Source organism: Phocoena phocoena, chromosome 15 (assembly GCF_963924675.1).
Source record: "Phocoena phocoena chromosome 15, mPhoPho1.1, whole genome shotgun sequence".
NCBI classification, from domain to species: Eukaryota; Metazoa; Chordata; class Mammalia; order Artiodactyla; family Phocoenidae; genus Phocoena; species Phocoena phocoena.
Window position 1 is genome coordinate 6,930,716 of NC_089233.1, and position 20,315 is coordinate 6,951,030.

The following is a 20,315-nucleotide window of genomic DNA, read 5'->3' on the forward strand; positions in this document are numbered from 1 at the left end:
CTCTGCAGGCAACAGTCCTCTGGCTTGATCCCAGCCTTCAGCAGGTCACTGGCGGCTGCCTCTGCGGGTGAGGAAGCAGGAGCCAGTGCCCAGGACCTCTGTCAAGCTCTCCGATGGAGGAAGGGGCTGGCGCTGTCCCTGCAGACCCCTCCAGAGGAGTGAGAACCTGGAGGGAGGAGAGAGGGGCACACGGGAAGAGCCTGGCCCTAGTGCCCCAGCTTCCTTCCTGGGGGCTCCCCTTTGGTAACAAGAGTCTTCCATAGGCACTTAGAATGTGGAGAGCCCATCCCACTGCTGCCCTGCACCTGGCAGTGGGATGCACAGGTGGACCTCCTCAGGTGTTCTCACCCAACAGAGCTGAAGTTCTGTTACTTCCTGTCCCGGGGGAGCAACACGAGTTACCAGGGCAACAGGCTCAAATCAATCTTGTCTGGGTAGAGCCAAGGGCAATGTTGTTGCCAGGGCAACTGATTAAGTCAGTCGTTTGGCTCCAGGCTTTTCCTGGTACCCAGCAGGCTAAATCACCTGGCATTGATTACCAACCCACTCGACCAGGTTTGCTTGTCCAGGGCCCAGGTGCTCCAATCCCTGCTGCTTCCTGCTTTATCTTTACCCAGCACTTAGGGGTTCAATGACACAAGGCCGTCTGGAGCTGGTCTCTGTGACAGCGGCTGTGATTTCGCAAGGACTGGGGTGCTCCAAGGTGGACTGGTTGGTGGGGAGCGGGAAGGAGCAGATGTGAAGAGACCCTCCTGTGCGTAGCTTCAAATCAAACCTGGGGAGTAAGGCTCCAGGCAGGAGCACAGCAGGTACGTGGCCCCCATGGGTGCCCTGCTCCTCAAGGCAGCACCAAAACTAGGAAGGGGAAAGGCCTGCAGATGTCTTTTGTGTCCCTGCCACTTCTCCATGGCGCATATGTTGAGGCCACACTGGAGGCTATGACCTTGAATATACTTCTGGTGTCCACTTCAGGATCTCTCACATACCTGCCTCTCCCTGGCCAACACCCATCAACGGTGGAGGCTGCCGCTGGCCCACGTGCACCACCTGAGCTGCCGCCACCTCTCTGGCACCTTGGAGAGGCTTTGGCTGACCGGGGTGGGGGTGGGCGGGCACCTGGAGCAGAACCTGGGCGCTGCTGCCTGCTGGCCAGATGCCCATCCTCATGATGCCAGGTGGTGCCCTGCATCACACTTTCAGCATGACCCTTAAAGGGCGTTCAAGAATCTGAGCCTTCCTGCACACCGCACGCACTGTTGGCTTTTCCAGTATTCCAGCTCATAGACCAACCCCTTCCTCCCACGCCTGGGAAGTGGAGGAGCCGGGGTGGGAAGCCCAGCCCTTCCTACTCAGGCTTTCCTGGCCCTTGGACTAGCCGGAGAAAAAGAACCAAGTGGCCTTGCCTCAGTACTCCTGGTACAGCTCCTAACTCACCTGAAGGCGCTCCTCCCCAAATACCATCTTTAATAGGGGCCACAGCTGCCCTCTCCCAAATCCTCAGATCCTCCACTGTAGGTGTCCTACTTGCCGTGACAGTGAAATCATAAGGTCCTCTAAGGCCCCCACCCATGTGTCAACTACCGGTTTGTCTCACAGAGTGTGCACTGACCGGCGCCATCGCCCCCAACGTGAGTCAGTGGTCCTTGGAAGGATCAGAAGTGGGGTGTAAAAACGTCTGAATCCCAACCCCATTTCAAGCCTCCCGGGATGCAAGGGGCAAAGGGTACCTCCGCCAGTGCAGAGAGTCTGCACTTCTGTGATCAGAGCCTTCAGCTGGCCTAGGCAGCGTTATTTTTGAACAGATGTGGTGAGAAGGGGCTGAGGGCAATGGTGCAGCAAGAGGGCAGTGCCCCTGAGAGAGAGTCTCTTCCTCTACTGGCTCTCCTTCAGTGCCACTTGACTGGAACCCTGGTGGGTATGGTCTGTGCACAGGGACCGATCCAGAAGTTAACTTACCCCAAGACACCTCCTATGGCCCCAACCCCGCAGAGAAACTGAACCTCCATCTCCTCCAAGATCAGCATAGGCCAGTGCTCCGTAGCCCTGGCTCCTGGGATTACTTGGGAAGGCAGAGAACAGAGCCACTCCTGGGTGGGAAGAGGAGACACCATTCCGAGTGGGGAGTGGCAGAGGCCGGAAGGGGGTGCCACTGTAAGGGTGGCCCGGCTCAGTGGCCCGCTCACCTCTAGGACTGCAGACGCCACCAGCGCGGTCACCACAGACGTGGCTCCACGCACACTCGCCTCACCTCGCCGCTTTCTCGGCCGGCCGGCAGCTCAGACCAGTAGATACGCCACCCCACCCCCGCCCCTGCAAAAGCCCAGTCCCAGGACACGGGATGGGGTGAGGTGGAGGCCGCCTCTCCTGGATTTCCCCACTCACACTCCACTCCCACCGCCCGGCGTCCAGCTCCGGGGCGCGCAAGGGTTAACCTCGCAGGGGTGGGGACTTCGGCTCGATCCGCGCTGGGAGGGAGGGGAGAGGACAGGAGAGGAGGCGACGGGAGGCGCAGGGGTCAAGCCTCAGAGTCTGTCGGAGGCTCGGGTGTCTCAGGCCACCGGGCAGCCACACGGTGCGGACCCCCTGCCCCAAACTTCAAGTCGGGAGTCGGGGGAAAGACGCTGGGCATCAAGACGGGTGGTCGCCTGTCAGGATGCCGCCCCCTTCTCCGGGGGCCGCTGCGTCTACCCCACCTCCGCCGTCCCAGCCCCTGCTCCGGACACTTTACTGCTTTGGGTCCGGGATGAAGCCCGGAGGCCCCACGACGACCCCGGAGTTCGAGTCGGCCGACATGGCCCTGGGTCCGCCGCGGCCCTGGGCCTGCCCGGCTGATGTGCGGCTCTGCGGCCACCTGCGGAAGCAGAAGTCCCAGCGCCGCCGCTTCTTTGTGCTCCGCGCCTACCCGCAGCGCCTCGAGTGTTACGAGAGCGAGAAGAAGTTCCGCGCCGGCCGAGCGCCGCCCAAGTTCAGCGTGAGCCTGGAGGGCGCGTGCACCATCAGTAAGCGCGTGGACGCGCGTCAGCGACACCTGATCGTCCTGTACACGCGCGACCGCAGCCTGGGCGTGGCGGCGGCCAGCGAGGCGGAGCAGCAGGCGTGGTACAGCGCCCTGCTCCAGGCGCGCGCCGCCGCCGCCGCCGGTGAGGCCCGAGCCGGGAGGGGGTGGGGGTGGGGGTGGGGGAGGTGGATGATCGTGAATTTGGTTTATCCATAGTCTGTCCCTTCCCCAGGTCTCCGAAATCAAGACCAAACGTGAAGGGTTTACACGTTTTCAGTTCCCGGGCCACAGTGAATCCAGCCTGCCGGCCCGGGATCCCCTATCACCAGACCATTGTCTCTCCAGGTCCCGACTCCCACGAGGACGCTGGGGCCTGGATCCTCGCTCCGTTTCAGGACGTCTGGCCCGTGACGCTGCGGCCCAAGGGGCTGGGGCGGGCACGAGGCCTGGGCAGCGGCGACTACTGCCTGTGCCTGGGTTCCGGGGTACTGAGCCTGCTGCGGAAGCCCGGGGGCAGAAGCTCCAGGGCCTCCCGGCCATCTCCGCCGCCGGCCCTGCGCTTGTCCCTGCTCAGCGTGCGCCGCTGTGGCCATGCCGACGCTTTCTTCTTCCTGGAGCTTGGCCGCTCGGCACCCACGGGTCCCGGGGAGCTGTGGCTGCAGGCGCCCGACACCGTCGTGGCCCAAAGCATTCACGAGACTGTCCTGACCGCCATGAAACGAATCGGGGACAGTGGTGCTGCTGGCAGGGCTGAGCCACTGCCAAGAAAGCCCCCGAGAAGTGCCTCCACACCCTCTGTCCCTCGATCTTATGAGACCCCAGCCTCTGCGGCCCAATCAAGCGGCCTGTACCGTCTGGGACGCCTGAGTGAGAGAAGCGAGCAAGCAACCCTCAAGACCCTGGCCAGGCCGGGGGCAGCAGCCTCACACCCCGAGGGGCTGGAGCTGGGCGGGGTCTACATAACCAAGGGAGCCAGGAGTGACTACGAGCCCATGGGGGGTGGCCAAACCAGTGGCTACGTGGTGATGGCAACCCCGGACCTTCCTGCCTCAGCCAAAGCCACTTCCCACCAGCTGCTCCAGGATGGAGGGGTCACTGAATATGTGTCCATGAGCCTCTGTGCACCACGGTCCTTTTCCTCGAGCTTCTTGCCTCTTTCCTACAGGCCTGGGGCTGGGGAGCCTGGACCCGGGCTCCAAGGCCCTCATCTAGGCGTGGGAGACGACTGGGGACCCGCAGGGGCTCAGCGCTGCTTGCAGCCGCCGTCAGAGTTAGCCGGGGAGTACGTGTGCATTGTGTACGCGGCCGCCGACTACATAGGAATGGGCACTGACATCCCCGAGCCCCCTGACAGCGGCCTCAACTATGTAGACCTGGACCTGGTCCCTCCCCTGGAGGTGCGAGGCGACGCCCCCGGGGCCAGGCACCGCCCACACAGCTACGCACACATCGAGTTCCAGAACCTCGGGGAGGCCCCGGTGAGGAGACCCCCGTGGCCCCTGGGTATAGGTGATGGATGGAGAGACAGACGGGAATGGAGAAAGAAAAAAGGGCAAAGTTAAGAATGCCTTCCTGCCCACCCTGCTAAACCCCACAATCCCCTTCCGCCCGATGGAGAGGCTCTACAGCCCAGATGTCCCCTAGGACGTGTGACCAGCAGAAGCGCTGAGCTGCCCCTTAGGACGGGCTGCCTAAGGGCTCCGCCCCTTCCAACTGTGGCGCCTGTGAAGTCTTCGGGAGGAGGTTCCCCAAGAAGTTGGATTCTTTTAAGGGAGAAAATTCTAGAACTCTTCCCCCCTTAAAACAAAACCCCTACAAATTTCTGGACCTTCTCAGCCAAAGCCCTGACCCTCTGTTTCCCCACAGAGTTCCTGCAGCATCGCTCCAGAGTCTCAAGTCAGCCTTGGCCCCACACCCTGCCTCCAATGACGACCACGAAGACAGAGATCTCCCCCTCCCCCCCCACACACACCTGCTGTGTTTGCCTGGTGTCGGCTGAACTCCTGGGACCCCAGAGCAAGAAGGATGAGAGCAACAGGTATCTTACACTAGGTGCCTTCCCAAAGTGATGACACACCCTACCCCCTACTTTGCCTCTCCCAACACCAGCTATGTGCTCACACAATTCTCCTTCTCTCGGGCCTGGCAGAACTGATGGAGTCCTTGCTTCTAATATACTTAATCTAGTCTAGGGGTCTATACTGTGCACCCCACCCCCATTAAAGTTTCCCTGCTGGGTGAGCCTGGAAAAGTCTAGGTCCATGGATTCCCCTGCCTGACTGTAAGGGAAATGAGTAACAAGAATCTGAGGGGAGAGCAATCAAAGCCGTGGTGGAAGAAGAGACCCTATCCCTGCCTCCTCGCCCCACTCTGCTATCTGCCACAAGGAGCCTGTTTGCAAACCAACACTGTTTATTGTCAACAGAACCTGCCTGGGGAAGTAAGGGGCCCACTCTCCCCCAGAGGGGCTATGGACCTTGGCTGTCTGGGGCCCGTGGGAGAGATGGGTCCATGCAGTGAGAACAGCTCTGGCCACCACTGGCACCTGGGTGGTCAGAGGCAGGGTCTGGGGGGCCAGCAGGGGGCATGGGAGCCCCCGGGGAGCTGGGTCTTGGCTCCCCCTGGCTCATCTGCAGGAGGCCAGTGAGGGCGATCAGCTCAGGCCCACTGAGCCAGGCGGTGGAGCAGCCAGAGGATGGAGCGGGGAGGACCCTGGGGGACATGACTGGGGGTGGGAGCAGCAGCTTCAGAGAGCCCATCACCTGAGGAGAAAGGAGAGGCAAGGGTCTCCCCCCGAGCCCTGCGTGAAGGCTGGGGTGAGGCCAGGGCACGAAGAGCGCTCACCTGCTGACGGGCCTGAGACAGGTACAGGGGAACACGCTGCCCACAGGGCAGATGGTCAGAAAGAAAGACGTCTTCACAGCACGTCACCGGGAACCCTGGGGAGGAGAAGCTGCTAGGGTGGCCAGCGCTGCACTGGTTCTCCGCGGAGCCTGAGGGAACCAAGGGCCATACCTGCATCCCTGGGCACCTGCTCTCCACTCTGACGTCCTGCTAGACTGGGCCTGAGGCCTCTGCCTGAGGCTGCCTCGTACACAGGGCAGAATGAGGGATGGCGCAAGGTCCGGCCTGAGAAGGAGGTGCCTGACTCACAGCTGAGCCCCTGTGGAGGGATGGGAAAGATTCCTGGAGCTTCAGCCCCCTCCCAAGGCATCCCTGCCCCACCCGAGGCTGGTGCCACAGGTACCCCCAACTCACCCACACCAGCTGAGGTCCCGGTTTAGCTTCACAGTTGGGGTCCTGTGGCGCCAGCAGGGTCATCCTTGACGGGGCCACCTCCCAGGTCATCTGGGGGGGTAGGGGAACTGGGCAGGGGGAGGACTGGAGATTAAAATCGGCTCAGGAGTCGGTAAAAGGGTCTTGGGGGTAAAGATATCAGGACCCTGTACCTACCTGGGGTTCCCGGTGACCGCTCGGCAGCCAGGCCTGGGGGCGGCCGAGGCAGCTGCTGCTCTTTCCGGGTCCAGGAAGGCCTTCGGAACCAGGGCTGAGGACTGGGAAGGGGCGGTACTGAGATGCTTCGGTCACAGCCTCCCGCAATCACCTCCCTGCTCCAAGTCTGAATACTTCCAAGGCCGGGCCAAGGGTGCCCGGTGCGGGGAGACTGATCATACCCTTTCTTCACTACTAGGGACAACTGAGATCTCACACTGTGGGCCCCCGCGGGTTTTGCCCAAATGCCGCTGGCAGCGCCCCTCACCTGTCCTGTGGGGTTGTTCTTGGCTCCCGCAGGGCTTCCTCTCCAGAGTCCCAGGCCTGGCCGGGGTCGCTGCCCGCCGAGGGGCCTTGTTCCTCGGGCGCCTGCTCCTCGCCCGCGCCCCACCGCCGGGGGGTCCAGGGCAACATGCCGCGTCCACGGAGAGGGCAGGTCAGGGCCCCGCGCCGCCCGCCTGGCACCTCCCGGCTCCCACTCGGGCGCAACCTCCCTCAGCGGCCCGCGCTGCCCTGCGCGCCCAGCTTGCGGCCCACCTCGCAAGGCTTCGCGGCGCAGGCGTCCAGCGCGTTTCCGGGCCACGTGGCGCACGGTCCCGCCGGGAGCCCGCGAGCGCCCCCTGGCGGCGCGGACGGCGGGGGCGCACGGAAGGGTGAAAACGGCCAGAGGGAACTGCGGCGCCCGCACGTGTGAGGCTACACCGTCCCCGGCACGCACCGCTCTCGTTCGCAGGCACACACACACACAGCTAAGGGGCAACCTAGAGGGCTTCCGGCTTCCGTTTATTGCACGTGACACGACACCCAGCCCCCAGTCTTCCATCCCAGACCCTCGACCACGCCCAGAGGCGGCCTCGCGCCTTGCTGGGCCAGCCTGCTTCCAAGCTCCCGGGCAGACAGGTGCCCGAGGCACAGGGCCAGGCCCGAGGCCGCCCTCACCAGTCCTCACTAGAGAGCAGAGCCCAGGTGTGGCTGTCTTCTCTGTTCCTGGGGTTCCCGCCGGGTCGGGCCCCTGCACCCCGACCTCAACCCCTAAGGCCGTTCCAGCAGTGCATGGATGACAGCAGCGATGTAGGGGAGGCCCCTTCCCGGGGCCCCCTCCTCTTCCAGGATGTGGTGGGGCTGGCACAGGGACTCCTACAGGGAGGGGCCCAGGTTAAGTTCCCCTTGTCACCTCCTCCTCTCAGCTGTAGGGTGGGAGACACCCTAAAGGAGCCTGGGCAAAGGAAGCTAACAGAATGTAGCAGGCAAGGGTCAAGGGCACCCTGGACATGGCTTGGGGACAAATGAGATGCAAGGAAGCTGCCAGAGGATAACAGAAGGGAGATGACACAGGGGGCCAAGGCTCAGAGGGAAGGACAGACCTGCCATTTCCAGAGGGAAATGCTGGAGTAGGCAAGCTGGCACATAGAGCCCAGGAGACACGGCCAGGGATGGGCCCCCGTCACAGCAGGAGCAGACGCAAACACGCAAACACACACACACACACAGGCAGCCACAGTCTGTACAATTTATACAAGAGACAGAGACCCAGGCTGGGCCCCTGCATCCCCTACAAATATAGAGTTCTCTCTACAAAATATAGATAATTTAGCCCCCTATAGCAGCTGGGGGGGGGGGATGGTGCAAGGAGGAAGGTTAAGACCCACCCTCTAGGGAAGCAGAGGGCAGGGCAGGGAGAGGACTTAAAAGGCACCATCAGCACTGAATAGGGAGGGGCTACAGGAGGGTGGCCAGAGGCTGGGGGCCCAGGGTCTGGGGGCACCAGAGTGGGGCCTCTGAGGTCAGTGTTTATGAGGGGAGGGGGGTTCACTAGTGTCTTTGGTAGGGGCTGAAGGCACCACCGGCGGGGAAGGGGGTTTGCACAGGAGTCTTATAAATAGAAGTAGGGCAAGGGAGTAGGGGAAGGGGTGACTTCAGGTCCTAGGAACCCAGGAGCCGAGTGTAGATGACACAGAGCAGCAGCATGAGGACCACGTAGAAGAGGATGAAGCCTCCCAGACCAGAGGGGGGCCAGAGGGGCGGGGGGTACCTGCCCCCCGCCCGCTTCACAGCCTCCAGGGTGGTCCACAGCCCCTGGGCAGTGCCCTGGAGGAGATCCGAGGGCGAGCACAGGTCAGCCTGGGAAGGGAGAGTAGGACAGATGGACAAGGACAAAGGACAAAAGACGTCAGCAGCAGCAGCAGCAGCAGCAGCAGGACAATCCTTCCCACCCCTGCCCTCACGTGCCAGGGCCAGAGCCACGCCAGCATGCGGAGTGCGGTAAGGGAGGCATGCGTGCCAGGGCCAGAGCCACGCCAGCATGCGGAGTGCGGGAAGGGAGGCATGCGTGCCAGGGCCAGAGCCACGCCAGCATGCGGAGTGCGGTATGGAGGCATGCGTGCCAGGGCCAGAGCCACGCCAGCATGCGGAGTGCGGTATGGAGGCATGCGTGCCAGGGCCAGAGCCACGCCAGCATGCGGAGTGCGGGAAGGGAGGCATGCGTGCCAGGGCCAGAGCCACGCCAACATGCGGAGTGCGGGAAGGGAGGCATGCGTGCCAGGGCCAGAGCCACGTCAACATGCGGAGTGCAGGAAGGGAGGCATGCAGGGGAGACGTGCGGGACAGGGGCTGGCAGATGTGCTTCCTGTTGAGAAGCAGACACGCCCCGTGAATGGAACCCTGCCATCCACGCAGGGTGCCCCGCTGAGCCCAGGACACTGCACCCTTTATAGGAGAGACCAGCCCTGCGCCCCTGAGAACACACCCCCATACCTCAGGCACCCCCATTTTTCGACAAGCTTCTAAGAAACTCTCCACATTCTTCCGAGACTTGAGGGCACTGAGTTTTGGCTGGGGGTGGGTAAGAAAGGAAAAAGAGAGTAAGGGGAAGGCCCCAGGAGGCCCCGTCCCAACCCCTATTTCCTGCCTGGGCCCCAACTGACCACAGCAGGTGAGGGCACATGAATGAAGGGCACGGAGCGGGGCCGCAGCTGGTTGGCCAGCTGACAGAGGATGACCCCATTGGCTAGAGCCTCTGCCAGGTCCTCGGGTAGGGGCCGCTGCAGCTGGGACTCAAGCACCTGGGAGGCAGGGGAAGGAGGGGTAGAGGTCAGGGTCAGCAGGGAATGCCCTCCTGCCCCTTCCGTCTCAGGGGAGGTACCAGGGTAGGCAAAAAGGCTGTTGAGGGAAGCCGGGAACCTCCAGGCACCACGCGGAGCCCAGGCTCCACCCACGCGGATCCCACCTCTCATACCTGGCGCAGCTGAGCCATCACCTCCTTTTCGTCCAAAAGCTGGGGGGATCGCCGAGGTCTCAAGACAGAGTCTGGTGAGGAAGGGCCTGGAGAGAGAGGAGGGTGTGGGGCCGCCTCCACTACGCACCATCGACTTTGCAGCCCGGTCGCAGGGTCTGGCACCCACATCACCTGCCTCTGCGCTTGTGGGATTTTCAACACAATGGGACAACTGACCAGAGAACTCCCAGGCCAGAAGGGACGGCCCTAGCGCCGGGGTTAGTGCTGGATTAGCACCGGGTTGGTACTGGGTAGGAGGGAAGACCCACCTGAGCTGCTCTGAGAGGAAGAACGGAAGAGGAAGCTGTTTGGTCTCTGAATGGAGCTGAGCGGCCGGGGAGCAGGTGCGGTCGCTGGGGGCCGGAGCCAGGGGGCAGGAGAAGCATCCCCTCAGTGTCCTACTCCTCCCTCAGGCCACCAGGTCTCAATCCCCCCTCACCTACACAGGCCCGCACCCTCCTCCCAGTGCCGCCGTCCCACCTGGTCCTGCTGTAGGAAGTGGCTCCTGGGAGGTGGAGGCGGGGGCGGGAGCACCCTGCCCCCCCGAAGCTCCCAGCTGGGTGGCATTGGACTTGGGCGTGCCGCTGAGGAGAGACAGAAGGGGAATCGAAGGGAGGCTCAGGGGAAGGGCGTGTAAGGCGAGGACGGAGGGAGGCGGGGTCCAGGAGGACACATACTTGTAGGTGGCCTGAGCTGACGAGGCGGCAGCAACCCCGCCAGGAGCCCTGACCCCCAGCTTCGGAAAACTAGAAAATGAAGGTGTGGGGTCAGCAGTGCCAGGCGGGGCTCCGCCAACCCCGAGAGGCAGGGAAGCTCAGGAGGCCTCACCGCCAGGGCAGCTGCTCCCACGCCCACACCTGTCCTTCCTTGGGGAACCCCACACTCCACTCTGCTGCTGCTGCCGCCGCTCGCGCTCCTGCCACAGCTGCAAGGTGTCTGGGCGCCGCCTCTCCTCCCCTGCCGGCTCCTCCCGCCTGCGGGGCAGAGGCAGCATGAGAGGTGGAGCGGGGCCGGAGGAGAGGACAGGAGGGAGGGCGATGCAGTAAAGGGAGGAGGCGCCGCCTCAGGTGGCTCCGGGTACCTGCTGCTTGGTGCCCTCTCCCCATCCCCTGTCACAGGGCTCGATTCTGGTGGCCGCTGCTCCTGAAGAAAGAACAGCAGAGGGGCTGAGGGGGTTCCCCGAGCCTACACTGGCTCCCCTCCTCCAGCTCTCTCATGGTGGATGGACAGGTGGACGCGGGCTCCCCTCACCTCGCCAGCACCTCGCTCTTCGTCCTCCCCAGGGACGTGGCTGTCGATGAAGTCAACCTGCTCAGGGTCTCCGTCAGCTGGAGAGAGCAGTGCGCATCAGCGAGCCGATGCGGGCGTTAGGCCCTCGTCTCTGCCCCGCCCCCTGGCCCCTAGCCCGTGACCCCACTACACACCAGAGCCATCCTCCCGCCGCTCCCTGGGTCCCCGAGGCTCCCGGGCCAGCTCTGAGATCCGGAACGACAACTCGGAAAATTCATCAGTTGACTGTAAATGCAGAAATGCAGGGGCAGGGGACAGCCTCTCCGGAGTCCCGGGGCCCGTGGGGTTCGGGCCCAGGCTCTGCTGCTGAGCCAGCCCTTCCCCGCGAGATTCTTGGGCGAGCGAAGGAAGAGGGCTCCAGGCATCACCAGTCACTCTGAGCTTCAGAGGTAGAAGGCGAAGGGTCCCGGCTCAGAGGTTCTCCCCTGGGGCTGAGATCCCCCACGATCCTTGGAAAGGAGGCCCTTACCTCATTTCCAGACCACCTCTTGCTGCCACTGTCAACGCTGTGGAAGCCTGAGTCCAGCCCTCCGTCATACCGACGTCCCGGAAACAAGTCCTCAGCGGGGCTGGGGCCAGCCAGGGAGAGCTGGTCAGCTCCATTCTGGGCAGCAACCCCGTCATCCGCCCTCCGGAAACCATGGGGTCCCTGGTGCTAGGAAGGGGTTTAAGTATCCAGGGGCTTCCTTCCTTCCCACTTGGAACTTACCAGGGGCTGAAACTCGGGGGGCGGGAAGGGGCCAGGTCCCCCAGTGCAGACCCCCCGCGCCGCCCAGCCTCTGTTGACAAATACTTGAAGATGTGAAGTTTCCCCTTCAGGCAGATCTAGATGTGGAGGCGCATGGGGGGGTAGTTAGGGGAAGAGAGGGGGGCCTCCCAGATCCTGCCTGGCTACCGAAGGGACCTGTGCCCCCAACTCCTGCCCATTCTCGGGCCGTCCTCACCTGGGCAGGCGGGCTTTGCAGGGGGTTGCTGTCCAGCAAAATGACCTGCAGGTGCCTGAGGCGGCAGAAGGAGACCGGGATGCGGGAGACACGGTTACAGGAGAAATCCAGGCGGACAAGAGGAAGGTCTCCCAGCTCTGGCGGTGGGTGAGGGAAGAGTTAGAAGCATGCCCCGGGGCGGGGCCTTGTGCTCACTTCCTCTGCCCCCTGCTCTGGCTAGTGGGTCACCCCTGGGGCCGCCGCGCCTCCGCCCTGGTTGGCTGAGGGCACTCCCCAGGACCCACCTCCCTGCTCCTCTTCCCGCTCAGACCAACTTCGGCTGCTGCCCACCCCACGTGCTTCCCTCGCCTTGTCCTCCCCTCGCCTTGTCCTCCCACCCCACCGCCACTTCCTCCTTCTCAAGTGTCCGTCACAGGGCCCAAACCAAGCTGTGCCACCGCGTTGCTCAAAAGCCTTCCAGGATCTGCAGGCGGGGCTTCTGCGGGTGAGCGGGCTGCACCGTGCACAAAGGCACAGGGAGAGGGGCTGCTGCGACCGTACAGCCTCCACTAGCCAAGCCCTGGCCCACCCGCAGGAGAGGGTACCCTTCTCCACTTCTCAGAAAGGCACAGCTGGATTAGTGGTGCCCCGAGACACATAAGAATAAAAATCACTGCTCTGAAAAATTTCACGCCAAGCTGGCAGGTAATCCCCGTGTCAGTGTGACGTGCTAGCTCGGAAGTGTTTTCTGCCGCTATCGCGGTTCGTCCGCTACACTGCATCATCACTGTGTCCCAGAACATGGGCATCAGCAAGAACGGGGACCTGCCCTGGCCCTCGCTCAGGAACGAATACAAGTATTTCCAAAGAATGACCACAACCTCTTCAGTAGAAGGGAAACAGAATTCGGTGATTATGGGTAGGAAAACCTGGTTCTCCATTCCAGAGAATTGACCTTTAAAGGACAGAATTAATATAGTTCTCAGTAGAGAACTCACGGAACCTCCACAGGGAGCTCATTTTCTTGCCAGAGGTCTGGATGATGCCTTAAAACTTACTGAGCGACCAGAATTAACAAATAAAGTGGACATGGTCCGGATAGTGGGAGGCAGTTCTGTTTATAAGGAAGCCACGAACAAGCCAGGCCATCTTACAGTATTTGTGACAAGGACCGTGCAGGAATTTGAAAGTGACACATTTTTTCCAGAAATTGATTTGGAAAAATATAAACTTATCTCAGAATATCCAGATGTTCCTTCTGATGTCCAGGAGGAGAAAGGCATTAAGTACAACTTTGAAGTATATGAAAAGAACAATTAATGTGAAAGTGTTTTCTGATCTATTTCAAGCCTCCTCCTCCCCCCGAAAAAATTATGTTTTTTTTGTTGTAGAGACTTTTGTTGACTTTAGATCTGTGGATAATTATTTCTAAGCAAAGTACTTTTATTCCCCATTAATCTTAACTAGACTGTATCAGATACCATCTGTGAAACATTTCTTGCTGTAACTTCCTGAATGTCCACCAAGAGTCGAGAATAGGTGAGCAGCACCTGCCTGGGGCAGAACGTCTACCAAGACAGCCCGAAGTGGGAGAGCGCCCCGGCAGCGTGAGCTGAAACCAGAGCCCACAGAGCTAGGAGCTAGGCAGATGGGTGCAAGGTCAGAAATGGATTATAAACAGAAGAGCTAGCATTCAGTTATTAGAATCAGATCAAAAGAGGGACTGTGAATTACTTTATATCACACTTCTGAAAAAAATTCTCTTCACTCAGACCAGGAGTCAGTAAGTTGAAAAATCCAGGATATTCCACAGGGATAGTAAAGAGGCAGGTACAAGACTACCTTTTTGGTGGTTAAAGGAGAAGGTCTGAGACCTTAAAAAACTTTGTTTCTGATCTTCAGTAAGATTGTATGGGATGTTACAATGATAGAACAAGAATTGGCTGCTCTTTACAAAAAAGAATAATCTAATATCAAGCATAATGGCTAAAATTAAAAATTCAAAGAGCTAATAAATTGAGAATGAATATTGCTAGAAACCAAAATTAGCAAGTTAGAAACTAAACTTCACAGAATTAAAAAATGAAAATTAAAACACGTTTTACCCAACACGTTAGCAAAGATTCAGATTAAGTATCCAAAAAAACAAACAAAAAGCATTTTCTGCCTTATAAATTGGTACAACCTTTTTAGAGTGTAAGTTAGCAACATCAATTAAAATTCAAAATATTCTGGGTTTGGACCCAGAACTTCCACTTCTAGAAATTAATCCTGAACAAAGAAATGGACCCAAGAGTATTTGTTGCAACTTTTTTTTTTCAAACTTGGAAACAGCCCAAATGTTGATTAATAAGAAATAACTAACCAATATGTCTATAAAATGTAACGTCTACAGCAGTTAAAAAGAATGAAGTACTGACAGGAAAATGCCAAAAATTGCTAAGTAAAAGAAAGAAATTGTGTATAATACTCAAAAATGTTTAATAAATGTTCATGTATGGGGAAAAAGAAAAAAAAAAAGAAAAAAATCACTGCTCTCTGGTCAAGCACCCCTCCCTGGTTAAAGAGTTCATGATCTGGCTCCACCCATGTCTCGCACCTTGCTGCCCACCCTCACACCACATCAGACAACCCCCTGTGTTCTGGGCCTCTCCACATGCTGTCTGCTCAGGTAGGAGAACCCCATTTTTCTGTCCACGCATCTTTCAAGGTTCAGCTCAAGGGTCATTTCTTCTATGACATCTTTCTAAACACTAGGTTGGAATTTATTGCTCCTTCCTCTGGGCCCCCAGGGCATTTTGCTGGGGTCTCTTTTACGGCCCAGAGAGAGCCGTGATCAAATGCTTATTTGTACCCCTACTGTCTCAGAAGGAAAGAAGGAGTCGGGGGGGGGGGGGGGAGCCTAGAGAAAATGGATGGCCACCTGACTCCCCTCTCTTGTTCTTCAAAACCATGGGTAGCATGGCCCCAGCCTTCCCACCTAGCCTTGGCTTGCCTTTCTAACCACGTCTGTGCTGGACCTCCGTGCTTTACACACAGGGTTGCTTCTGCCTGGGTTGCAGAAGGATGGAGAACTCTCCTTCAAAGGTCAGCTCCTGCTGCACCTCTGGGCTGACTGAGGCCTTCCCCAGGTCCCTGAGCAGAGCCACACGGCTCCCTCTAGCCCCTACTGCGCTAAGTTTCCAAGTTTCCTGTTCTAGCGCTTCCCTCTGCTTGTCTCTCCCCATTGAGCCATTAAATCTTAAGAGTTGGCCCCAGATCTGAGTGACATCACTCACATCTACCTGTTCCCCACCTAAAACACAGGAAACACACACACACAACAATGCTGGCTGAATAAAGGAAGGTGTGCCTGCTTTGCAGCAAGGGCTATCAAGTGTCGGGTGCATCACAATTAGCCCATTAAAATGGGGTTGCCTGAGCTCCAGCTCACTGGCTCAGAATCTCTGGGGAGGCAGCACAGGACCTCACCTGACTCAGGCTTTGAGAGCTTCGTGGGCGCTAAATGGTGACACTGGGTGACCTTGAGGGCTCCTCTTGACTGTGAAATTCTACAGGGTGCCGATGCACTCACGACTCCCCTTCCTGTACCCTTCCCCAGATTTGTCAAGCACGGCTAATAACCCATGCTTTGCCAGCCTCAGAGGGTTGCTGGTCAAGAGCAAAGAAAATTTACAGCATGTCTCATGCATTGCAAAACCCTGGGCAACTAAGGCATTATTTTTCCTTGAAGATTCCTTGTCTGTGACTCCTCCAAGGTAGATACACAGACACAGACACACACACAGACACACACCCCTCCAGGGCTTCCTTTTCCTCACCATCAGGCAGGGCGCTGAGCTGGTTCCTGCGAACATTTAGATCCCGCAGGGAAGGGAGGCCACACAGCTCCGCTGGGAGAGATGGCAACTCATTGCTGCTCACATCCTAGAATGAGGAAAGAAGTAGGGAAGGAGCCACAGACCCCGAGCATCAGAAACTACCTCCTGGACCTGGCCGCCTGCTTTAGTCTCGGCTTTTCCCCTAGGGTGCATCCCTCCTTTTCCTGCGCTCCCCCGCCCCCCAGAGGTCCCTAGTGCCTGGCTCATCAGTCCCTCTTGTCACCCTGCTCCCCATCCTCACGAGCTGCCGCAGGCTTCCCAGGGCGCTGATGTCGGGAGGCAGGGCCCCCAGTTTGTTGTTGCTGACAATGAGTACTCGCAGGGGCAGCTGGCAGATGTAGGGCGGCAGCGATGACAGCTGGTTTCGGCTGTGGGAGGGAGGAGGGCAGTGGGCTCACCCTCCAGGCATGGCGCTGTCCTTTCAGGCTCACTGGGAGGGTCATTCAGGGTGCCGTTCACTGGTACTTGGGGCCGAGAAGGACCACCCCCTACCCTGCAGTGGCCCTGCCTCCCTACCTGAGGTTGAGGTAGGTGAGAGCTGTGAGATTCCCCAAGGCTGGGTTCAGGCATCTCAGACAATTGTGGTAGAGGCTCAGACCCTCCAGGGACACCAGCTGGCACGCTGCCTCTGGCACCTCGGGGAACCGGTTCCGGGACAGGTCTAGGGGAAGCAAGCGTCAGTGGAGAGCTTGCAAAGACCCAGCCCTGGACAGGAAGACCTTGAACTTCCCCAGAGCCAAGGAATCAGACCTATAAACCTGGACCCTCTGGAGCGAGAAGAAAGCCTTCCGTAACCTGGAGCCCATTCCAAGCGTAGTCAGAGCGGCAAAGGGAAGGCAAAGGCCTTGGGGTCTCTGGGCTGGAGAAGCCTAGACTTGGGGGAGGGGGGCGAGCCATGAACACCATCTTCAAACGCACAAATGCAGGGCTATCCTGTAAGGGTGGCTGGATTCTATAACTCTTGTGGTTTCTGTTGTTCTGTGATGCCTGGAGAGGTGGAAGGCAAAGGTCATAGGAGAAGGTTGGTGCTCCAAAGGAACTAGCAAGGTGATGGGCTGGGAGGTTCAAGGTAAGAATATGAACAACCCCTGGGGGACACGACCGAGAAAGCTCATCCCTCCTAGGTGCCCTGTCTCCCAACCTCTACCTATTTTCCACCAAGGGTTATTACAGCCTGGCTCTAGAGACCTGACACTGGCCACTGGTTTTTCACCAGTCCCTGGGATCAGCAAGCCAGGTCCAAGGGACTATGAAGTCACAGATTCCCAAGGACCCGGAGGGAAAGGCAAGTGGACCAAGCCGGAGGTGGGAGGTGGAGTCCCAGGCACACCTTCCTCAGAGCTGGCCTCCTTCCTGCCCTCTTCCACTCTCAAAGGCCTGCTTCTACTTCCTCTCTCGCTGACCCGGACTTCAGACCAGCTCCTTTGCCTCGAGTCTTGGGCACGGGCGAGGAGTGGAGAGGGTGGAAAGGACGGGAGGGTCTACTACCATCCTTTTATCTCAACCAGCGGCTTGCTAGACCAGTGCAAGGCGTCCAGTACGGGGTTCCTGCCAGTCTGGAGGCTCTCACTGCTTAGACTGCTACAAGCCCGGGTCTCTGCTCCCTCTGTCCAGCCTGTATTGGGAGGGGCCCAGGGCCTGCTGGGGAAGTCCCAGGGAACAGAGCTTGGGTGAGCTTCTTAGAGGGCCCTCTCCACGGAGGCGCAAGCAAAAGCCGAGAGGAGGGGAAGCGGGGCTATATCCCCCAAGGAAATGAGTCTTGTGACAGGAAATGAAGTAGAAATAACCTGTCAGGTTCTGTCTCTGGGCCCTGTATTTACCAGGGCGGACGACAGCCTGACGCCCCAGGAACCCTCTCTGCTCCCAGCCCTGGTGTGCACAGAAAAAAGACCTGTCACAGGAGAAGACAGTTCCAGAGAGGGTGGGAGGATGAGATGCAGCCCTCCCGCCCTCCCCCTCCACCTGCCCGCTTCCTCTGCATCCACAAATGCGTGTGTGCACGCGCATGTGGGTGAGGGGGGCGGAGGGCAAGCTGTGTTGGGGTGGGCCAGGGAGCGGGGGGCAAAAGCTCAGAGCGGGTGAGCGGAAGGGAGCGGGGCTGGAGGAGCGGTGCACGGGAGGCGCAGGATGCGGTCTGCGAGAGAACGAGCTGCACTTCTCTTTTGTGAGAGCAGCCCTTCCTCCCACCTCAGGATTCATCCTCCTATCGGGGCCCGGGGACCGAGTCCAAGGGACAGCAGGGACCTGCGCCACAGCACACGTGCAAGGAAAACGCTGGTTCAGAAAGAGCTGCGGAAGCAGGAGGAGAGGTTCCACAAGATTCAGTCAGCAGAGCTGAAGTTTTTAGTCCGTCAGGGTTGACGGGCAAGGAAGTGTGGAGAGCAGGGTATGGGCAACAGACTGGGTTCCTGTCACTTCCTCTTTCCACCCCAAGCTACAGGCACCCTGCCTGGGGAGAGGGGCCGGAGGAGAGAGTTCTGGACGAGAGAGACCCACCTGGCCTAGAACCTGGGCCCTGAAAGGACTGAGGATTCCTGCGTGGAGAGCAGGGTAGAGAGGGGTTCTCAGGAAGCTGGGATTGTCCCGCTTGCCCTGGAGGACGGGCTGCACCCTGAGCCGGAATGCTGGGGGAGGAGGCGGAGAGGGGGTGGGAGCTGGGAGGGGGCCCGGGAGGTCTCGGGAGTTTTCCCCAGGAGTCCACTCACACAGACAGAGCCCTAAGGAAGTAAAGAATAACATTTGGTCTTTGTCAAAAAACAAGCAAGGGGGAGGGGAAAGCGAACAGACGGCAAGTGTCACACAGCTGCTGAGGTCAGTCTGGAGCTGGGGGGTTAGGCGGCTCGGGGAGACTGAGAGAGACAGCAGTGGCTCCCGGCTGCCCTGAACTCACTCGCCGAAGAGTGGGCGAGTGAGTTTACCTAGCAACCCAAGACAAGGGGAGTGGTTTCAACTGGTTCTCTCCAGAACAGTCGAGGAAAGAGTGTGCGTCGGCGCCCACTAGAGTGTTTGCAGGTGAGCAGGCACCTGCTGGGGGGCAGTGCAGTCCCAGGGCACTGTCATCAGGCGGACACTCTCATCCAGCCCCAAGTCCCATCCTGGGCTCGGCTGGGGTGGGGCTTTGGGAATGCAGTCCTCCACCCCTCTTCCAATCCCCACCCCCCAGCTGCCAGCCTAAGGTCAGAGTTTGCCTCCTGAGCAGCTGAGGCCTGACTCACTTGTCACAGTGGAGTCCCTGCACCCTACCATCAACAGACACCAGGGTGGAGGGAGCATGATTAGAGGGATCCTATGGGTGGGGGACTAGGAAGGACAGTTGGACCGTCTCTAGCTTCCCAGCACTCCTAGCTGGGAGATAAGATTTCCTTCCTTTCAGCAGCTGCCTCAAGTCCCTCCCCCGTGGGGAAAGCAGAAACTGAGATGGGAATTCTAGGGTCTCTGTGAGATCACAGGCTCCACAGTGACCTCACACACGCAAGAAGGAGGAGGAGTCGCAGATAAAGGAGTCAGGGATAATAGGAGGAAGAGCTCGCGGAGAAAAGAGTTGGGGGAGGTGGGAGATTTGCTTTTTTCCCACAGGCTGGCTGGGGGAAGAATGGAGAGAGTCTATGGCCTTAGGGGGCGGGACTACAATCAAAGGAAACAGAAACTTGGGGCTGTCAGGGGCAAACGCATGGAAGCGGGGGCCTGGGGCTGCTCTTATCTTTGGTGGAACAGGGGAAAGAGTTGGAGACTAAGTGGAAAAAGAGAAAGGAGTCATGGGGGGGGGGGGCTCGTGAGGGCTGCTTTATGGAACGATCAGAACTGAGGTTGAAGAGATCACGCAAATGAGCCAAGCAGGTGAGGGCCAGGACCATTCTACAGGTGCGCAGATATGCAAATAAAGAGAAGCGGGGCGGGGTAGGGGGGCGCTCACGACGCTCAGCCAGAGATTCCTGAGCGTTCCGTGCAAACCAGAAAAGCGCTCATTGTCTAGTAGTTCTTAAGGTGGGGAGGGGGTGGTAGCAGACTTATGCAAATCAGCAGAATCTAGAACTCCGACGGCCAGGTGATGGGGCGGGCCAGACTCCCGGGCCCGGGAAGAAACAAGCGAGGGGCGGGGCTATGTAAATGAGGGTCCCGGCCGGGCTCGGAGCCGGGTGCACTCACCAGCCTGGGTGATGTCTGACAGGTCGTAGCTGCGGGCCGCGCCCCGGGGGAAGTGCTTCAAACGCCGGTTAGACAGGTTCAGGGTCCCGGTGGCCACGGCCTCCTCTAGAGCCCGCTCTGCACTGCGGCTCCCGGGCAGACCCGGAGACCCTGGAACGGAGGTCGTGGCCGCCGCCTCCTCACCCCCGGCGGCGAGTGAGGCCGCTACCGCCGCCGCCATCCGCTCCCGGCGGCTCCCGCTGCCTGACTGACGGGACCGGCCGTCCCTCCTTGCCCTCCCCCTCCTCGGAGCCGCCGTAGTCGCTTCCAGG

At 59.5% G+C, this 20,315-nt stretch overlaps 3 protein-coding genes and 1 pseudogene across 4 annotated transcripts; 2 read left to right on the top strand and 2 right to left on the bottom strand.

Annotated features, from left to right (window-relative positions):
* The first annotated feature begins 2,653 nt into the window (after positions 1-2,653).
* Positions 2,654-4,927, top strand: LOC136134682 (insulin receptor substrate 1-like). Its single transcript, XM_065892355.1, has 3 exons — positions 2,654-3,140; positions 3,344-4,476; positions 4,865-4,927. The coding sequence occupies exons 1-3, from the start codon at positions 2,654-2,656 to the stop codon at positions 4,925-4,927; spliced, it is 1,683 nt and encodes a 560-aa protein (XP_065748427.1).
* A 539-nt stretch (positions 4,928-5,466) lies between these two features.
* On the bottom strand, positions 5,467-6,904 carry SAP25 (Sin3A associated protein 25). Its single transcript, XM_065892356.1, has 6 exons — positions 6,759-6,904; positions 6,452-6,552; positions 6,257-6,363; positions 6,014-6,161; positions 5,843-5,937; positions 5,467-5,760 (listed from the first exon to the last, which is right to left on the bottom strand). Exons 1-6 carry the CDS (start codon positions 6,902-6,904, stop codon positions 5,467-5,469), a joined length of 891 nt encoding a protein of 296 aa, XP_065748428.1.
* A 338-nt stretch (positions 6,905-7,242) lies between these two features.
* LRCH4 (leucine rich repeats and calponin homology domain containing 4) lies at positions 7,243-20,247 on the bottom strand. Of its 2 annotated transcripts, none has more exons than XM_065892045.1 (18): positions 20,005-20,247; positions 16,375-16,519; positions 16,100-16,226; positions 15,799-15,904; positions 11,999-12,135; positions 11,764-11,879; positions 11,524-11,623; positions 11,189-11,279; positions 11,016-11,092; positions 10,846-10,907; positions 10,622-10,738; positions 10,442-10,510; positions 10,245-10,348; positions 10,034-10,117; positions 9,726-9,811; positions 9,415-9,552; positions 9,245-9,322; positions 7,243-7,627 (listed from the first exon to the last, which is right to left on the bottom strand). In XM_065892045.1, the coding sequence occupies exons 1-18, from the start codon at positions 20,222-20,224 to the stop codon at positions 7,523-7,525; spliced, it is 1,962 nt and encodes a 653-aa protein (XP_065748117.1). In that variant the 5' UTR covers positions 20,225-20,247; the 3' UTR covers positions 7,243-7,522. The 2 variants fall into 2 exon arrangements, with proteins under 2 accessions (XP_065748117.1, XP_065748116.1); XM_065892044.1 differs by lacking the exon at positions 7,243-7,627 and adding an exon at positions 8,414-8,611 and having other exon boundaries at positions 20,005-20,224.
* Positions 12,893-13,297, top strand: LOC136135100 (dihydrofolate reductase-like; annotated as a pseudogene).
* Positions 20,248-20,315: the final 68 nt, after the last annotated feature.

What these genes read in the sequence shown, in the direction of transcription:
- LOC136134682 (XM_065892355.1), top strand. Translation starts at nt 2,654, where the DNA reads ATGCCGCCCCCTTCTCCGGGGGCCGCTGCGTCTACCCCACCTCCGCCG. An exon ending in GCGCGCCGCCGCCGCCGCCG is followed by an intron (nt 3,141 to 3,343) that starts GTGAGGCCCGAG and finishes TTGTCTCTCCAG; the next exon opens with GTCCCGACTCCCACGAGGAC. An exon ending in AGAACCTCGGGGAGGCCCCG is followed by an intron (nt 4,477 to 4,864) that starts GTGAGGAGACCC and finishes GTTTCCCCACAG; the next exon opens with AGTTCCTGCAGCATCGCTCC.
- SAP25 (XM_065892356.1), bottom strand. Translation starts at nt 6,904, where the DNA reads ATGTTGCCCTGGACCCCCCGGCGGTGGGGCGCGGGCGAGGAGCAGGCG. An exon ending in AGAACAACCCCACAGGACAG is followed by an intron (nt 6,553 to 6,758) that starts GTGAGGGGCGCT and finishes GCCCCTTCCCAG; the next exon opens with TCCTCAGCCCTGGTTCCGAA. An exon ending in GCAGGTGCCCAGGGATGCAG is followed by an intron (nt 5,938 to 6,013) that starts GTATGGCCCTTG and finishes TCTCCTCCCCAG; the next exon opens with GGTTCCCGGTGACGTGCTGT.
- LRCH4 (XM_065892044.1), bottom strand. Translation starts at nt 20,224, where the DNA reads ATGGCGGCGGCGGTAGCGGCCTCACTCGCCGCCGGGGGTGAGGAGGCG. An exon ending in AAGAGCGAGGTGCTGGCGAG is followed by an intron (nt 10,908 to 11,015) that starts GTGAGGGGAGCC and finishes TTCTTTCTTCAG; the next exon opens with GAGCAGCGGCCACCAGAATC. An exon ending in GGTTCCCCAAGGAAGGACAG is followed by an intron (nt 10,511 to 10,621) that starts GTGTGGGCGTGG and finishes TTCATTTTCTAG; the next exon opens with TTTTCCGAAGCTGGGGGTCA.